The sequence below is a fragment of the Heterocephalus glaber genome, unplaced genomic scaffold (genome assembly GCF_053883595.1).
Source record: "Heterocephalus glaber isolate CG9 unplaced genomic scaffold, H.glaber_assembly_v1.0 deba00001745, whole genome shotgun sequence".
Lineage (NCBI taxonomy): Eukaryota > Metazoa > Chordata > Mammalia > Rodentia > Bathyergidae > Heterocephalus > Heterocephalus glaber.
Window position 1 is genome coordinate 44,542 of NW_028258451.1, and position 16,587 is coordinate 61,128.

The window sequence follows — 16,587 nt, forward strand, 5'->3', positions numbered from 1 at the left end:
GAGAGATACAAGACTGAGAGATATAGGACAGAATACTGGTTCAATACAGGGGCTTGGGATACTGAACCCTGTTACTGCAAGACTAGAGTGACATCAATGGTTAGTGGGAATGGGACTTGGAGAGAGGGAATGTGGGAGGTAGGTGGGATCGAGATGTCTATCGGACTCAGTACAGTGGGAGAATGAACCATTATTTTTTCCTGTACCAGGGATTGAACTCAGGACCTTGCACTTATGAGGCAGGTGCTGTGCCACTGAACCATTCTGAAGACCCAAAGTTAGCCGTGATAAATCACTCAAAGGTGCGCAGGATGTTGGTGGGGAGAGGATTCTGGGCACAAGAGATTTTCACGATGAATTATCATGGGAATCGTGCGAGACCTAGAATATTGGCAGTGAATAAATACATGGAGTGTTTTCAGATGTCATCAAGGAAGGTCTATTCAGACTGGAATATTTCTGAGGTTTAGCTCAGTGGCAGAGCATTTGCTTAGCAAGCACAAAGGCCCTGGATCCAAATCCCCAGTGTCACCAAAAGATGAAAACCAAAAGAGAGAAGATGCTTGCCATAGCCGATGGGAGGATTTGAGGTTGTTGGCAAAGTCAGGAAATGCAGATGTCCATCTGGGTTTGTGATGGCCACGGTGGGTGGCTGGGGGACCTAGGCCATTGTCTGGGTTGGGACACTCAGGTAACTGGGGCCTTTTAGGTTGCAACACCTGGGAGACGACAGGAGGATGGTTGAGTGCTTTTGGAACATGGAAGATTGCTAAGACTGAACATGCTGCGATCACGGATCAGGGTCTCAGTAGGACACTCAGGGGAGGGCAGAGAAGGGCTCAGCAAAGTGAGGGGGACGTGGCGGGAGCAGGAAGGTAGGTAAATCAACCCAGCTTTTATTGTGCGCCCTTTGTCCATTTCTGCTCCTGGGTTTTGTGTTTTTTGATTGTTTCATGGATCCACGAGACATATTTGGAGACTCGAGTGTAGACGCCAGGTCGGTTGGGCTGTCCACATGGGAAGTCTCCCCAGGAGATGATGCCATGGAGTGTGCCATTGCATACCAGGGGGCCCCCGGAGTCACCCTGAGGGGGAGAGAGAGAGATGGGGTCTTTGCTGGGGCTGGATAAAGGCAGAGATGGGGGAGAGAGTGAAGGATGGAGAGAGACACATGCAGACAGGAACAGTCAGAGAGATGGAGAGTCGGAAAGGTTGAGCCAGACACAGAAGTAGTGTGAAAGAGCAGCAGAGACACTGAGAAACAGATAAGAGGAACCACAGAGAGAAACAGGAAAAGAGGAACAGAACAGCGAAGCTAGATCCAGAGAGACGTTGGGATCGGGGCTGACATCCAGGTCTCTCTATTGTTCTCCATTCCTTAGTCTCATTGAAGTGGTGACAATTTATACCCATCTTGGTTTCCGGGCACCAAATCCCAGCTTACACCCCCAGCTCCCCACCAGCTGGGCCTGTTCTGATTTGACAGCTCCTTTGTGCCATCTAGCTATTGAGTCAACACACTGCACACAGGCTGTGTGTGTAATACACATGCTCTTCGCTTCTCCCTGGCCTGAGCAGACATCGCTAATCGAGCACGGCACAGATCCTTCACTCATGATCATGCTCTTTCTCACTAAACCAAAACTCAGAAGCCATTTCCTTTACTTTAGTAAATGGCCTCCTGAGTTTTCCGTTTGGGGAACTACTTCTCGGCCCTCTCAATCCATGCAGTTGGTCTGGCTACTCTGGTTCCCACAGTCCCGTGGTTCATCTTGGGTCTCAGATTCCCACAGCTCAGGCCAGAGTGATGGTTCAATATGCATGACTCAGATCAGCCTAGTGAGAATCATGCCCAAGACGTTTTTGTCAACTATTAGGAAAGAGATGTTCTCTCTTTCCAGTAGCATTGCTTACAGGGTAGCGGTTAAGCCCTGACCTGCTGCTGAAGAGCCTGGTTGAGAATAGAGCCCAAACAGAGGAGAAAAACTGAGAGTTAGAAAGAGACAGAGTTCCTAAAACATGACCTGTACACCTGGATCCCTCTGTACCTGAAGCCATCACGTCTGGATTTTCATTAACATCACGTCTGCCAGGGTGTTTGTTGCTGTGTTTTACTTATGACAGTTGGAAGTGGGTTTCCATCACTTGCAACTAAAAGAATCCCAACCTTCAGGCCTCTCAACACAGAGATATGGGCAGCCACTCAGTCAAAGCTGAAGCTCAAGATGAATTATATTTGCCATCCCTGGGAACTCCCTTTTTTGTCTGCATACCTTATGCTAGAACCCCCCCCCCCACTTATAGATTGGTTTCCCCAAAGCCTGGAGCAAATCCCCCCTCCCACTCAGGCTTCCTGTCCCAGCTGTGAAAGCCCATAACTTCCAGTCTCACCTCGCAGGAGTCTTTTCCCCCCTCTTTGGAGCCAGCACACAGCATGTTAGCAGTGATCTTCCCCGGGTAGACCCGACGGCACTCCTCGTCTGAGCGTAGTGGGATGTTCGCACACTGCAGGGTTTTGGGGTAACTCACTGGGGAGGAGAGAGAGGTCTGAGCATGTCTGTCCTGGGTGGGTTATAGGGTGGAAATGAAGAGATAAAGCAGTGACAAGGAGGAGAGGGGAAGAGACGAGTCATGTAAGTGGGCAAAGTGATGGAAAAGAAAGGAATAGGGAGAGGCGGAGGGAAAGGCAGGAGCAAAGTGGGGAGGGGGAGGGGAGGGCCAGGCCGGGGCGGGGACGAGAAGGAGAATGAGGAGTGAAGGGAGCCAGAGGCAGAGGGCGAAAACTGGAGGGGGAGTGAGGAGGAACAGGAAGAAGGCGGGATGGCGAGAGGTGGAGAACTGGAGACAGCAGAGCAAGAGGAAGTGTCCTGGGGAGGTGGCTTGGGGCAGAGGATGGGGAAAGAGGTTGGGGAAGGGAGTGGTTGCTATGGAGATGCAAAGTGCCCTTGTTGGTGTGCAGGTGTCCAAGGCACACAGAGCTCACACGAAGGATAGACTTACATTTCATCACCTTAGTAAACACACGTTCATTAGTGTATTAAATTGTTTTGTAGTATTTATAGTTTAAGTGTACTATAAACTATATACTTGAATGCTGTTTACTATTATACACACACTATAGATGACATAATATTCTTATATAATCTATATAATCGATTTCAATATGTGACTTATGATTTATAATATTTTAAATATATGATTTATAAAATAATTTATATAACTCATAATCATATATTTATATGTCTCACTATCAACAGACATTAGATGATATAGTTATATTTAGGTATTCATAGATGTGTATCTAGGCGTGTATGGGACACCCGTCCCTTCACATAGGCTTGCATCTTTGTCTACCAGGGGATCCTCCTCCACGCACTCCTCCCCACCCCGAGACCTCGGGCGCTGTGGGGAGCTCGTCACCTACCCTGGGGGCTGGTGGTGGTGCCCCAGCCCGACACCCGACAGCAGGTCCCGGGGGGCAGGCAGTCACTGCGGGAAAGGGGCAGGGTGCGGATGTGGCCTGTCAGCTGGACCGGGCTCGCCAGCTCCAGAAGCATGATGTCGTTGTCGTGGTTCAGGTGGGTGGGGCTGACCTGGTATTCGGGGTGGGGGACAGAGCGGGCCACCTCCCTCACCTGCTCGCGGGTCTCCACGCGCCCCAGGACGTGCTTGCCTAGGTGAACTGTGTACCCGCTGCGGGGCGGGAAGGAGGGTTAGGGGAAGTCAGCCTCTCTCCAGCCCTCCTGGGCCCGGCCTCTTCCTCATCCTAATCCAACCTCCGTCTCATCCCGTGGGCCTTTTCTCCAACTATCTCTCTTCCCACCCTCAGCTCCAGTCCCATTGGACCTTCTTTGACTCTATTCCAATATTTCCCCTTTGCCTACCCCAAACCTCATTCTTAACCCGACGCCCAACCCCAGCCCTAGCTCAGTCTCCTCCTTTGGGCCAACTTCACCCACCCAGTGCCCACTCATCCCTACCCCACACTCCAAGACCCCACGTACGCTTTCATGCAGTGTGCAGCAGTGAGGACCCACTTCGGGTGGACCAGGACTCCCCCACAGAGGAGCCGCCTTCTCACCAGCAGGGCTGCCTGCCAGGGCTGGGAGTGGGGCAGGCAGGTGTAGCCACCAGGTAGAAACCCACTGGTCCCATTGGTGCCATTCAGAATCTTAGGATACTCCTGGGAGATGCCTGGTGAAGAAGAGAAACTGTTAGAGAATCAGGCCCAGGGTGAGGAGGAGGCTAGAGTTATAGTCCCTGTGCTTGGAGAAAGGGTCACACCATGGGTCTGGGTGACAAGGAGCTGATGACTCATTTGGAGGTGTCTGGGAGCTGGCATTTTCTGTTCAGTAGAGATGAGTCAGGAAAAACATTTTTTTCTTTCCTATAGAAGTGCCAAACTCTCCAATGTGGACTGTAAGAGGAGTTCAGGCAATGAAGACGTTGGTGATAGGAAGCAGAAGCCTGACTTTCTTCCTCCTGCATTTTCTCTATCACTCTATCATGGAAATGGACTTCAGGAGATGGAAGCGAGACAGACCTTCATATCCACCTGGAAGCCTCCATCCACCCACCCACCCACTCACCCATCTATCCATCCATTTATCCATCCATCCATCCATTTATCCATCCATCCATCCATGTATTTATCCATCCATCCACCCATCCATTTATCCATCCATCCATCCATCCATCCACCCATCCATTTATCCATACATCCATCCACCCATCCACCCATCCATCCATCCACCCATCCATTTATCCATCCATCCATCCACCCATCCATTTATCCATCCATCCATCCATCCATCCACCCATCCATTTATCCATCCATCCATCCATCCATCCACCCATCCATTTATCCATACATCCATCCACCCATCCATTTATCCATCCATCCATCCACCCATCCATTTATCCATCCATCCATCCATCCATCCATCCACCCATCCATTTATCCATCCATCCATCCATCCATCCATCCATCCATCCATCCATCCATCCATGTTTTACAGGTGCCTCTATGGCTCTAAATACCACCTAAAGTCCAACTATGCTCAAATTCACATCTCTAGTTCTGAATTCTTTTTTAAAGCTGAAAACTCAAACCCTGTCAACTTGAATGTCTTCCATGTATCTTCAAATTTTGTGTCCCTAATTTGATTTTTCTCAACCTAAACTACTCCTTTCAGTCTCTCCACCCTGGAGTTCAGCCCTAAGGTTAAGAACCATCTCTGCTTCCCCTCTTTCCTAGTCACTCATGACCAACAAGTCCTGTTGGTTTTAGCTGCTAAGTATACAGTGCTCTCTGGCTCCCTGCCACCATCTTGGCCCATGTCCTGTCTTCCCCAGTCTGAATGACTGCAATGGCAACCTAAATGCTTTCACTTTCACATCCCTTCAATCCAGGCTTCTCAAAGCAGCCTAAAGAATTTTCAAACCAGACGGTTAGACAATATCTTTGCCAGGCTTGACTCCCTGTGAAACAAAACCCTGAAGCCTTTCTGAAGTTCGCAGGACCCTGCATCACCTGGCAGCCTCTGTCCACCTCCCCTGCCTCTGTCCTCTGGCTCACTCTGTTCCAGCCTCATGCACCTGCTCTTCAAACACACCAGACCCTTGGACTTCTCGCTGTTTGCTGGCCTATAGGGTAGCCACTAGCCATACATAGCTCTTTAATTTTTAAATTAGCTAAAACAATGTTAAGTTAAATTAAAAACGCAGTTCTTCAGTGATGTCAGCCACATTTCAAATGCTCGAGTGTCCTGGGTGCCCAGTGGCTGCCATGCCTGGCAGTCCAGACAGAGACATGTGAGGGTTCTACTGCACGGCACCCAGCATCTAAAGCCACGCACCTGGGTCCTCCTTGATTCTGGGAGCTCAGGTCAAATGTCACCTCTTCAGAGAGGTCCTCTTCGTCACTTGGTCTATGTTGCCCCCACCCCTGGGTCCCAGGAACACCTCATGACACCCCCAACCGACTTTCATCAGCATAGTAATCACTATTATTTGTTCCCCTTTATGTTTCCTTAAAAAAAATCTCCCCACTTTGACTGCGAGCTCCAGACAACAGGTGCCCTAATTATTTTGTTCAGAGCCCCATCCTGCAGACCTAGCACAGCACCTGGCACATGCTCAGTGCTCAATAAACAACCGTATGTGTGCCGTACATTGTACTCAGCATTGCCTGCATAGCAGTGGGACAGAAAATCTAGTCCTGAATTGGCTGGTGTCTTACCATGCAGCCTTGTACCTGAGGTCACCAGCCTCAGTTTCCCCAGCTGTCAAGTAAGAAGAGTACAGTTGTCCCTCCGTGTGCATGGGAAATCCAGAGACTCTCAAGTCCCTTACATAAACCTGTGAAGCATTTACACATCACCTATGCAACCTTCCTCTGTAGGACAAGTTATCTCCAGAGGACTTATACTTAACAAAATGCAAAATGTGATGCAAATAGTTGTTCTACTATACTGTTTAGGGAATCGTGACATAAAAGTCTGCAAGTTCAGTACAGATGCAGCGTCCTTCTGGATAATTTTGGCCCACAGTTAGCTGAACCAGTGTGAGAACTGTGGGAGCAGAGGGCCAAGGGGCCAGTTCTTCACGCTCAAGGTGGTTACAGGACTCAGTAAGACCTGTGGTTCAAACCTGCAATGCAGCAGCCAGCACAGGCCTGGTTCTCTGCAAGAGGGAAGTCCTTACTAGTGATGAACCCGAGTCCCTCCTCCCCGGGACCTCCTCCACCCACAGCTGAGCACTGCAACTGGTTCCATGGCTTTTAAAGTTAGGATCAGGAGTCATGAAGAGGGGGCAGGCGATCATTTTAGGTGGGACATGAGGTATAAGTGACACTACACTGCAAACTCAGAAAGGGAGCCGCTGTCCAGTTCTCGCGCGTAAACATCTCGTGGTGATGCCAATCATCTCTGAGTTCTATCCTCTCTGGTCCTCCCTGAGCTCACTTTTAAAAGCAGAAGCCCTCAGCAGACAACCTGGCCTTCACAAAGTTGAATCATCTGCGGTAGCTACTTTAGAGAGGTCAGAGAGGTCACCAGCTGCAAGTTCAGGTGACTCAGCCCAATGAACATATTGTTTTGTTTTCATTGTGCAGGGTCCCCCTTACCATCTATCATCTATCATCTATCTAGCTATCTATCTATCTATCCATCTCATCATCTATCATCTTTCTATTTAATTTTTGCATCCCTGGGGATTGAGCCCAGGGCCTTCATACTGAACTTCATCACCAGCTCTTTTGTTTGCATTTTTACTTTGAGACAGGATCTCCCTAAACTGCTAAGCTGCGCGGTCTGGGTATGAATTTGTGATCCTTCTGCTTCAGCCTCACAGTGTTAGGATTACAGGTCTGCGCCACCACTGCCTCGCCAACTTCACTTTGTAATAAGAACTGAGGTTAAGAAGCTCATTAAGCCACAAGTGATGAGCACAGTGAGCGGCTCCGGAAGTCTGGGATCTGGACAGGGTGTACAACCTGGTCCCCGTCCCAGCCCAGCACGGCCCATGTCTGTGGGGCAGGACCCTCTCCTCTCTCTCTGAGTCTTGGGCTTTCCAGCTTGAAAGTGGGCCAGAGTGGACCTACCTCATCACTGCTGAGGATCTCACAAGACGTAGCATGTGGGGCTCTAATCCTGGGGTGCCGCACCCAGAAGGAGCGTGAGTGTGAGTCCTGGGAGTGTCAACAAGGGAGAGGAGCCACCTCACCCGCAGGCCAGGAAGGTCTGGGTGCCAGGCACCTGGAGAACCCCTCCTCCAGGCCTGCGCTCCAGAGCAAAGGCCTTGGGAGGTCTTCAGGCTGGGCATCGCCATGGTGTCTGGGCTTCTGTGTGGCTCCTTGGGCCCTCCTCTTACCTCCCAGTGGCAATTAATTGCTAGCTAATTATTTGAGTAATCGTTTGAATAATCCCACCCAGCGAAGTACTGGGTGTTGACTGTGTCTCTGCTTGTCCAGCACCAAGCACAGCACTGGCTGCTCAGCAGTTGTTTATGGAATGAATGAATGAATGAATGCCTCACGAGTGGAGTCTCCATAGAACTCTTCTGCAAAGGCCGGGGAGGAGGCCTTCACGGTGGAGGAAGAGGACTCTCTGGGGACAAAGCTTGGGTGGGGCCCCCTCCAGGATTAAGGGAAGGGCAACCTAGAAGGTCTCGGAATGGAAGCTAAGGTCCAACCTCCGTGTCCCCATTTCCCCAAGCACAGGAGCCCTCGGTGGTGACCACACATCCGTCCCATTTTCCGGACGAAAACTCAGAGGCACAAGGAAGCTGAAGTCATTTGCTCAAAGACTGGCACCAGCCCTCCTGTTCCTCTGAGCCCCTGGCCGGAGGGAGGGGGGACCGTGCGAGGGGATGCTGTGGGGGGCGCCCAGAGCCGGTCGTTCCTAGGGTCAGAGGGGAAGGACCTAGGGTCCCTGGGCCGGCCCCAGGCCGAAAACCAGGTCACACGGGGAGCGGAGGAGGCTCCCGGGCCGCCCGCGCGGGCCTGGCCTGGCCGGCGGAGTGGGTGGGGGCGGGGCTCGGGGTCCCACGCCCCCTCGCCCGGCCTGGCCCTTCCCACCGCTGTCCGAGTGGGCACCGCGCCTCGCCCCCGCGCATACCTACCTCCTGACAGGGCCAGGGTCAGGCAGGCGACGGCAGCGGCCAGGGGCCACATGGCGGGTTCGGGGCCCCGGGGACAGGGTGGGCGGGACCTGGGAGAGGGCGAAGGGTGTTGGGCTGTGACCCCGGATCCCCCTTGTCTGAAATTCGCTGCTCCTGCGAGTTCCAGTCTTCAGCCTTCCTCTCCACTCATGCTGGTTTCACGTGGAAACCCTAACCCTAGAATCTGCCCCTTCCCCAACTCCATTCTTGGGGGGGGCGGTCCCAGCGTGCACCCCCAGGCTCCTGCGGGCTGCCCCTCTCCCAAGGAGGCCGAGCCCTGGTCCCCTGCCCACCAGGAGCGGGGTTCACAGTGCATGCGCCACTTCCAAGCTGCCCTGCATGCTCCGCTCAGACCCTCTCGCCCCTCTCTGGGGACCCTGGGTCTCCCCTAAGTTTCGGGCCACTCCGTGAGCTTCGTCCTCCTCCGTCTCTGGTCTCTGCAGGTCTCTCTTCCCGTGCCTCTCGCGCCTTGGGGATCCCTTGCCTCCCCTCAGCCCCCTCCTCTACGCCCCGTTCCCTTCTTCCCCTCCAGTACCCCGCCCCGCCCCGCCCCCCCAGGCGACCCTACCTGAGGGAGGGGTCCCGGCGCACAACTTCGGCAGCCAGCTACTTACAACTTCAGCCTCGACCCATGGCTTTTAACCCCTCAACGCCCTCCCCCAGCGCGCTCAGCATTTCCCGGTGGCTGGCTCCCCCTCTCCACCCCCAGTGGCTCAGCAGGCTGGCTACGGGCACCCCGGCTCTGGGCTCGGCCCTCCGCGTGGGGCGGAGCTTCTAGGATGCGCTGGGACCCAGACCTGGCCCCGCCCATTCCGAGGTGAACCCGTGTTGAACTTTCCGGGCACGAGGGCCCAACCGAGGGGAAGGGGAAAACCCATTTCCTTCCCAAACTCCTTGGCCATCTCTGATTTCAACCTGTTTCCATCCCGGTCCTCCCTCCTCTACGAAGTGTGCACAGTTGTTAGGTACGGGAGCTCCTCGAGGGCCTTTTCTGCCCCATGACAGCATCTCTGCCACTTAGCCACGCCCCTTCCCTCAGCCCACCTGCCCCTCACCTCCAATCTCATTGCCAGCCTGGGGTCAATTTATCTCTTGTTTATCTCTCAACATTAAAGCCAGCCCACCCAGGTTCCAATTCCTAAGCTACCACCAGCCCTTTTTCTTCTGAAATTCACAAAGATGCCCACATTGGTGCCATCCAGGACTCCCCCACCCGCCCCCATGAGGCCAAGCACGGAACTAGCTCTGTGGCAGAGTGTGTCTGCTGGCCTCAGGCTCGCTGGGGACAAGGGCTGTGCTCCTGGATGACACACCAGTAAAGGAGAAACAGCCCTTGAGGAAGAGTCCGACGGCTGAGAGAGTTCACGGGCGGGCGGAGCATCTGTCAGAAGCCTGCTGGGCTTGGGCAGGGGCTGGGTGGGAGTGGGGAAGAGGAAGGAGGAAGCGCTGGTGTTGGGGGGATGAGCAGGCCCTTCTGGAACTGTGGCCGGGTGGGGCCCCCACTTAATCCCAGGGGGTGGAGGGGGTAGGATTAAGCCTCGAGAAGCCCAGAGGTGGGGTCAGAATTTGGAAGGAAGCCACTTGGGAGAGAAAGAGCGAGTGATGTCATCATGAAAACGGGGGACAGGGGTGGGGAGGTTGAGACTTCACCTCAAAACTGGAGAGGCCCTGGCGCCTTAGGCCCTGCAGGCAGGGGTCAAATCTAGTGCTAAAAGGTGCTGTATAAAAAGGGTCCACCCGCCCGGCTCCAACATCTACAAAACAAACACGTCAAAGGTTTTATTCTGGGCCAGGGATTTAGCTCAGTGGTTCTGCTGCCTGCCTCACAAGCACAAGGACCCGAGTTTGATCCCTGGTTCCAAAACAAAAAAAAAGGTTTTATTTCGACTCAGTCATAAATGCCTAACAGTAAGATGTTGCAAAGCGCCACATACAGGCTGGCAATCAGGAATATGAAATGGATTCACAAAGACACGTCCAAGTGGCTTATTGCACACAGGGACAGGGTGAGTGCTTGTCTTTCCATTTGACAAAATTCACTTGTGTGGTTTGGAACCAGGATTATTTGCCATGCTATCGGCTATCTACAATGCAGAAGTTGTAAAATAGTTCAAAGGTTGTAGGTAAAGAGAGGCAGAGACTCCAGAAAGTCAGAGAGCTCCCTCCCCGACAAGACATCTGCAGAGAAGCTGGGTGTACACAGGAATTGAGCAGAGGCGTGGGGGTCGCAGGGGGTGGCCCGGGAAGGCAGTGAGTTGGAGGGTGGCAGCTGGTTGGGGTGGGGTCGGGTTTTAGATGGCAGTGGGGTTGTCCTGGGAGAGGATCGGGCTGTAGACGGGACACATGGGGATGAGGTCACGGATGGCGTCCTGTGAGGCTGGGGCTGGATTTGGAGACAAGGCAAGGTGCCGAGTGAGGGCGTGTTCAGATAGAGTGGGTTGGGGTTGAGATGCACACGGCTGCGGTGGGTGACAAGGCCTGGACGAGAGGCTGAGTGTTGTGGAGGTCTGGGGGGGACCGATTTCCTCTCGAGGTGAAGCCACAGTCCTTCCCCCACCCTGGGCTCCCACCACCTGGAAGGGCAGGGCCCAGAGCACATGCTGAGCTCATCCTCCTGAGTGGAGCTGGGTGCAGGTGGGGTAACAAGAGGGAGGAAGCAGGGTGAAGTGAGGTGACAGGCTTGTGTGGGAATTCAGGGTGCCTGTGCCCTCTTGTGGCCTGGATTCAGGCTTCCAGAAACGCTTTCTCACTTGGGAAGGGCTGGGGCCTGGCTGGGGGTGGCTGGCTCTAGCCTTCGCTGAGGGGTGAGTGCCAGGTCAGTGTTGATGTTAGGGCTCACAGTTGGCGACACTCAGGTTGGGTGGCTCGTGTGTGCTGGCAGGAGGTCAGGGTGCCTTCCCCGTTCCCCCTCACTTGATTAACAAGGCAGCAAGGAGCCCACGGCTGAAAGTCACACACAAGCTGGACCAGACCCAGGTGTCCTCTCTCATGAATGGAGGTTTGCAGAGAGCAGGGTGGAGAAAGAAGGAGAAAGGCCTAGGAAAGGAGGCAGTGGTGGGAGTGCTTCAGAGCGCAGACTCTGGGCTCGGGTGTCTGACTTCGGGTGAGGGAGTCGCCCTGAGCCTCAGCGTACCCAGGTGTAAAGTGGCAGGATCCACAGCACCCAACTGGCGGGGAAGGGTGAAATGAACTGACATAGGAAGGTGCTTACAGAGGGCCTGGCATGGACCAAGGGCCACAGACGCACTCGTTAAATAAGCAAAATTGGAGATGGAGGCAGCCAAGTTTCCTGGAGAGGCCCCGCCCTAGCTTGGCTTCAGAATGGGATTCTTTGTTAAGCAGAAACTGGAAGTTCCAGTTGGAAGTTAGGGCTGGGGCGGGAAAGTTGGCCCCACACCCAGGCCTGAGGAGGCCCCCTCCCCACGTAAACATGAAGGGAGGGGGAGATGTAGAAAAACAAAAAAGGGGAAAGACAGAGAGTGGAAGGCAGGTTGGGTGGGAGAGGCCAGCCGGGGTGCGTGGAGACACAATCACAAACACACACAGGCGGAAGGGCCGTGACACCCAGGCGGAAGCCAGGCCCTTGGTGGGGTGGATGGTCACGGATTCTGCTTCAGAGCGGGGTTAGCTGTGTCCCCTCATGCAGCAGTGCTACCGCATTCTTCCCTCATCAGCGCAGTAGAAATGAGAAAGGCCAATCTGCCACCCACCTGGGTCTGTGCCTGTGCTCTCTGCCTCCTCTCTCCTCCCCCTCGCTGAGGTCTGCACAGGCAAACAAGATGGAGCCCTCCGTGAGGCTGCTGTCCAGCCCTTTACCTCTCAAGGACAAGGACGTCCAGCCAGCAGCTTCCTTTCGCCAGTATCATCAGTTTTTTTCTCCCTCAGTGAGTGTCCCATTAACACTCTACCATGCTATAATTTCTCCCAGCTTTCATTAAAAGAACAACAATTGCAAACAACCACACCACTTTCTCTGGGCCTGTGTGCTCTCCTTCGGCGCCTGGCCCACTTCCTGCTCCCTTTGGCTTTTCCTTCTCTAGAACACGGGCTACTCTCCCCACCTGCAGCTCCTCTCCTCCTCTGCTGCCTGCACCTGCTCTATGGCTCCACCAACTGTACTCCTGCTAAGGGCCCCAGGGCTGCCATGTTGCTGGCTGCGAACACCGGCTTCTCATAGTTGCTCTTACTTGGCTAGCAGCAGCAGTGTTTAACAAGTGGATCACTCCCTGGTCCTTCTCAGAGTTTCTTTCCTGTCTTCTGGGACAATACGGCCTCCTGGTTTTCCTCATCACTCACTGGCTGCTCCTCAGGCATATCTGGAGCTGGTTTCTCCTCATCTCTCCAGTTTCTGCATGGTGGAGCACTCCAGGGCTTGTTCTTGGGACCTCTTCTCTCTTCTGCCTGCACTCACTCCCTTGGTGATCTCATCTGAGCCCGTGGCTTTAAATACCACCTCCATGCTGATGACTCCCATATTTAATGTCTCCAGCCAGACCTTGTCCCTGGACTTTTGATTTAACATCCAGCTGCCTACTTAGCATCTCCATGTTCATACCAAACTCCTGTTCTGCACCCCTTCCATGTTGCAGATGTGCTCTTCTTAGGGCCTTTGTCTTCTAGAAGGTGGTCACACCATCCTTTAATTTTCTGGCCAAAACCTTGGGGTCACTCTTAAATTCCTTTTTCTTATAGCTCACATCCACTTTGTTACAAACTTTGTTTAGCTCTGTCTCCAAAATCAATGCAAAATCTGACAATTTTCCCTGTTTCTCATTCTTGTCCCTCTGTTCTCGTTCAGCTACGCTTATGTCTCGGGTGGATTATTCCAAGTTTCTTACCTGGGTCCCCATCTGCCTGAACTTTCTTCTTAGCACAGCAGATGGAGTGACCTTTTAAAACGTAAGTCACAGCAGGTCTCGCCTCCCCTTAGCACCCTACAGTGATTCCCCCATCACTCAGCATGAAAGTCTTGTTTCCTTGTGGTATAAGGTCCTGGACCACGAGGCTCTCTCCCTGGAAGGCCGCCACCCACCCTCTGCTCTCCCCCCTCTGTCTTGTGCTGGGCACACTCCCATCTTGGGCGTTCACACCTGCCTTTCTCAACACCTCGAGGCTCTTTCCTCAGCATTTGCACGGCTCCTTTTGTTCTTGTCATCTTCTCTATCAGGACTTTCTTGTCTGTGTAGTCAGGACTTCCCAGAACAGGTTCAAAGGTTCACTGAAAGGACTCACAAAACTCCAAAAACACTGCTCTACTCACGGTTTTGGTTCATTACAATGAAAGGATATAGATTAAAATTAGCAAAGGAAAAAAGGTGTGTGGGCTAAGTCTAGGAAAGGCCAGGTGTGATCTCCCAGTGGTCTCAGCTTGGTGGAGTCACGGGGGCAGGTCTTCAGTCTCTCAGCAGCGATGTGTATCTGGAGAGACTTGCCAACCAGGGAAGCCCACCCAAGGACTGGTGTCCAGGATTGCTCTTGGGAGGTGGTCACGTGGGCCTAGCTACCCACCTTAGTCTCTGGATCCCCCAGAAGCCAAATGTATACATATCCCTAGGTCCCCACAGTTAAGTCACATTTTTAGCATAGATGATCTGGCACAGCCAGAGGTCTCCAACTAAGCAACAGCACTGTTAGCAGGCAGGGCATCTCAGAGACTTAGCGTTTCTCTTCCAGAATCCAAGTTAGGGCCACACCTTTCTTTGTAATGTGTGGGGTTTGGACAACTCAGGCCTGCTGGGTTGCATGACCACCTAACCAAAAATCCCAGCTCTCCTCTGACATTCTCTACCCTCTGCTTTATTCTTTCTCTGTGGTACTTATTTGCTTTCTCCTATTTTATGTTGTACTTATTTTGTTTGTTTCTTGTCTGCCTTCTCAAGAAAAGAAGCTCCTGGAGGGAAAGTAGAAATGATTTACTGTTTTGTTTCTAGAACAATGTCTGGTGCATGCAAGAGGAGTCAACAAATATTTGCTGAATGAATGAGCGAAGGCATCTTTGAGGGTGTGAGGACAGAGGAACTCTTCTAGACAAAAACTTGACAATATTTAGTGAAACTGATTAAAAGCAGGCTGTTGGTTCAGTGGTCTCTTTATTCCAGAGTCTTCTGTAGATGCCTAGGTGGTGCATGAAGGAGAAATTACTGCACTGTTGCTTGGGTGATGGAGGGAACCTAGATGCATACCACTGGGAAACCAAGTCATTAAACAGGGTAGATGCACCCCATGGAGTGGTGTTTCTCAAACTTTAATGCACATGGAGTCATCTGGGGATCTTGTGATAATGCGGATTTGACTTGGTCGATCTGGGTCCAAAACTTTTTCTTTCTGATAAGCTCCAGGCAATTCCCATGATGGTGCTCCCTGGAGCACACTATGAGAAGGAAGGGTATAACCTAGTACAGTACCACTCAACAGACCTTTCAGAGATGATGCATATATCCTGCATCTCACTATCCAACATGGCAGCCATGAGTAACATAGAGTTACCGAGCGCCTGAAATACAGAATGACTAAAGGATGGAGTTTTAAAGTGTATCCTATTTTAGCACATTTTAGTCAAAACTTAACGCCCATACATGATAGACCTAGTGGCTACCATACTGGGCCTCACATGGCTATCACATTGGACAGCACACATCTGGAGGACTCTGGCCATGAGGAGCAATAAACTAGGTGAGCAAATAGCAGTGCAGGTAGATCATGAAAAGAGCACTTGATGAAACCTGACCACCTCTTCAAGGCATTCTCACTACATGTAGCTTCCTTTACACCTTACATCATTGAATACATAAAATGCGGCTGATTGTGTTTGAGCTATTACTTTGTGTGCCACTGAGAAAAGAAAGAGGAGCTGCCGATTTAATCATGCATGATGCCCGGATGTGATGTCCAGACCACGGTGTTCAGTTAACCGTGAGATGCTAAGCATGTGAAAAGAGTGTGCTAGGTCCGTGCTCCGACTCCCCACGAGGAATGCAATCATTATGTACTGGTAAAAATAGAAAAATTGAAGAAAACCGAATCAATAAAATATGGCACTCAACCATCCTCGTTGTGTTGGCAAGTTGGAAATCAGATTACTCTTCAATGTAAGTAATCTATATTTATTTAGCTTTATAGAAGGATGCAGGCAGACAGTTACAGCATGGGCTGTAAGGGGCCTTGGCACTGAGCTGCATCAGTTCTTTAAAAGATTTTTTTTTTTACTTTGAGACAGAGTCTTGCTAAGTTTCTAAGTTGCCCAGGCTGGGCTTGACTATGTGATCTTCCTGCCTCAGCCTCCTAGAGTGCTGGGATAACAGGTGTGCTCTACCATGCCGAGCCCACAGGTACCCACATAGGCAACTTCTTTTGTCTTCTTTTCCCCCAGGGCCGATACAGCTGCCACTTCTGAGAGTCACACTGTGGTGCTGTCACCTTCACAGAGGGGGGCAACCTTCACAAACCCAGGCATGGACAGCATAACATGAGAAAATTATCGCCAATGTCCTTGATAAATATATGTGCAAAATCCTCCACAAAATACCAGAAAACTGGGTTCAACAGTGTAGTAGAAGGATCAGTGGTGGTGCACATCTGTCATACCAGCGCTCAGGAGGCTGAGGCAGGAGCATCACTGCAAGTTCAAGGCCAGCATGGGCTACACAGTGAGTTCAAGGCCAGCCTGAGCTGCATAGAGAGACTCTATTTAAAAAGAGAGAGAAAAAAGATAATATGTCCCAACCAAGTGGGGCAAGGATGGTTCAATATGGACAAATCAGCAAATGGGAGACGCTGTGTTAATAGAATGAAGGACAAAGGAAATACGATCATTATGGTAAATGCAGAGAAACCACCAGGCATAGTAGGGATTCTTAACACACTAGGAACAGAAAACTGTGTCTTGGTGGAATAAACAAAGGCCATCTGTGGCAAGCCCACAGCTAA

The 16,587-nt window shown here is 51.9% G+C and overlaps 1 protein-coding gene across 2 annotated transcripts; it reads right to left on the reverse strand.

The window, feature by feature from the left end:
• Positions 1-875: 875 nt before the first annotated feature.
• Klk13 (kallikrein related peptidase 13) lies at positions 876-9,408 on the reverse strand. 2 transcript variants are annotated; one of them, XM_087200926.1, is made up of 6 exons: positions 9,230-9,408; positions 8,623-8,711; positions 4,005-4,194; positions 3,425-3,489; positions 2,392-2,528; positions 876-1,085 (listed from the first exon to the last, which is right to left on the reverse strand). In XM_087200926.1, the coding sequence occupies exons 2-6, from the start codon at positions 8,672-8,674 to the stop codon at positions 897-899; spliced, it is 633 nt and encodes a 210-aa protein (XP_087057052.1). In that variant the 5' UTR covers positions 8,675-8,711; positions 9,230-9,408; the 3' UTR covers positions 876-896. The 2 variants fall into 2 exon arrangements, with proteins under 2 accessions (XP_087057052.1, XP_087057051.1); XM_087200925.1 differs by having other exon boundaries at positions 3,425-3,693; positions 9,230-9,407.
• Between the last annotated feature and the right edge of the window lie 7,179 nt (positions 9,409-16,587).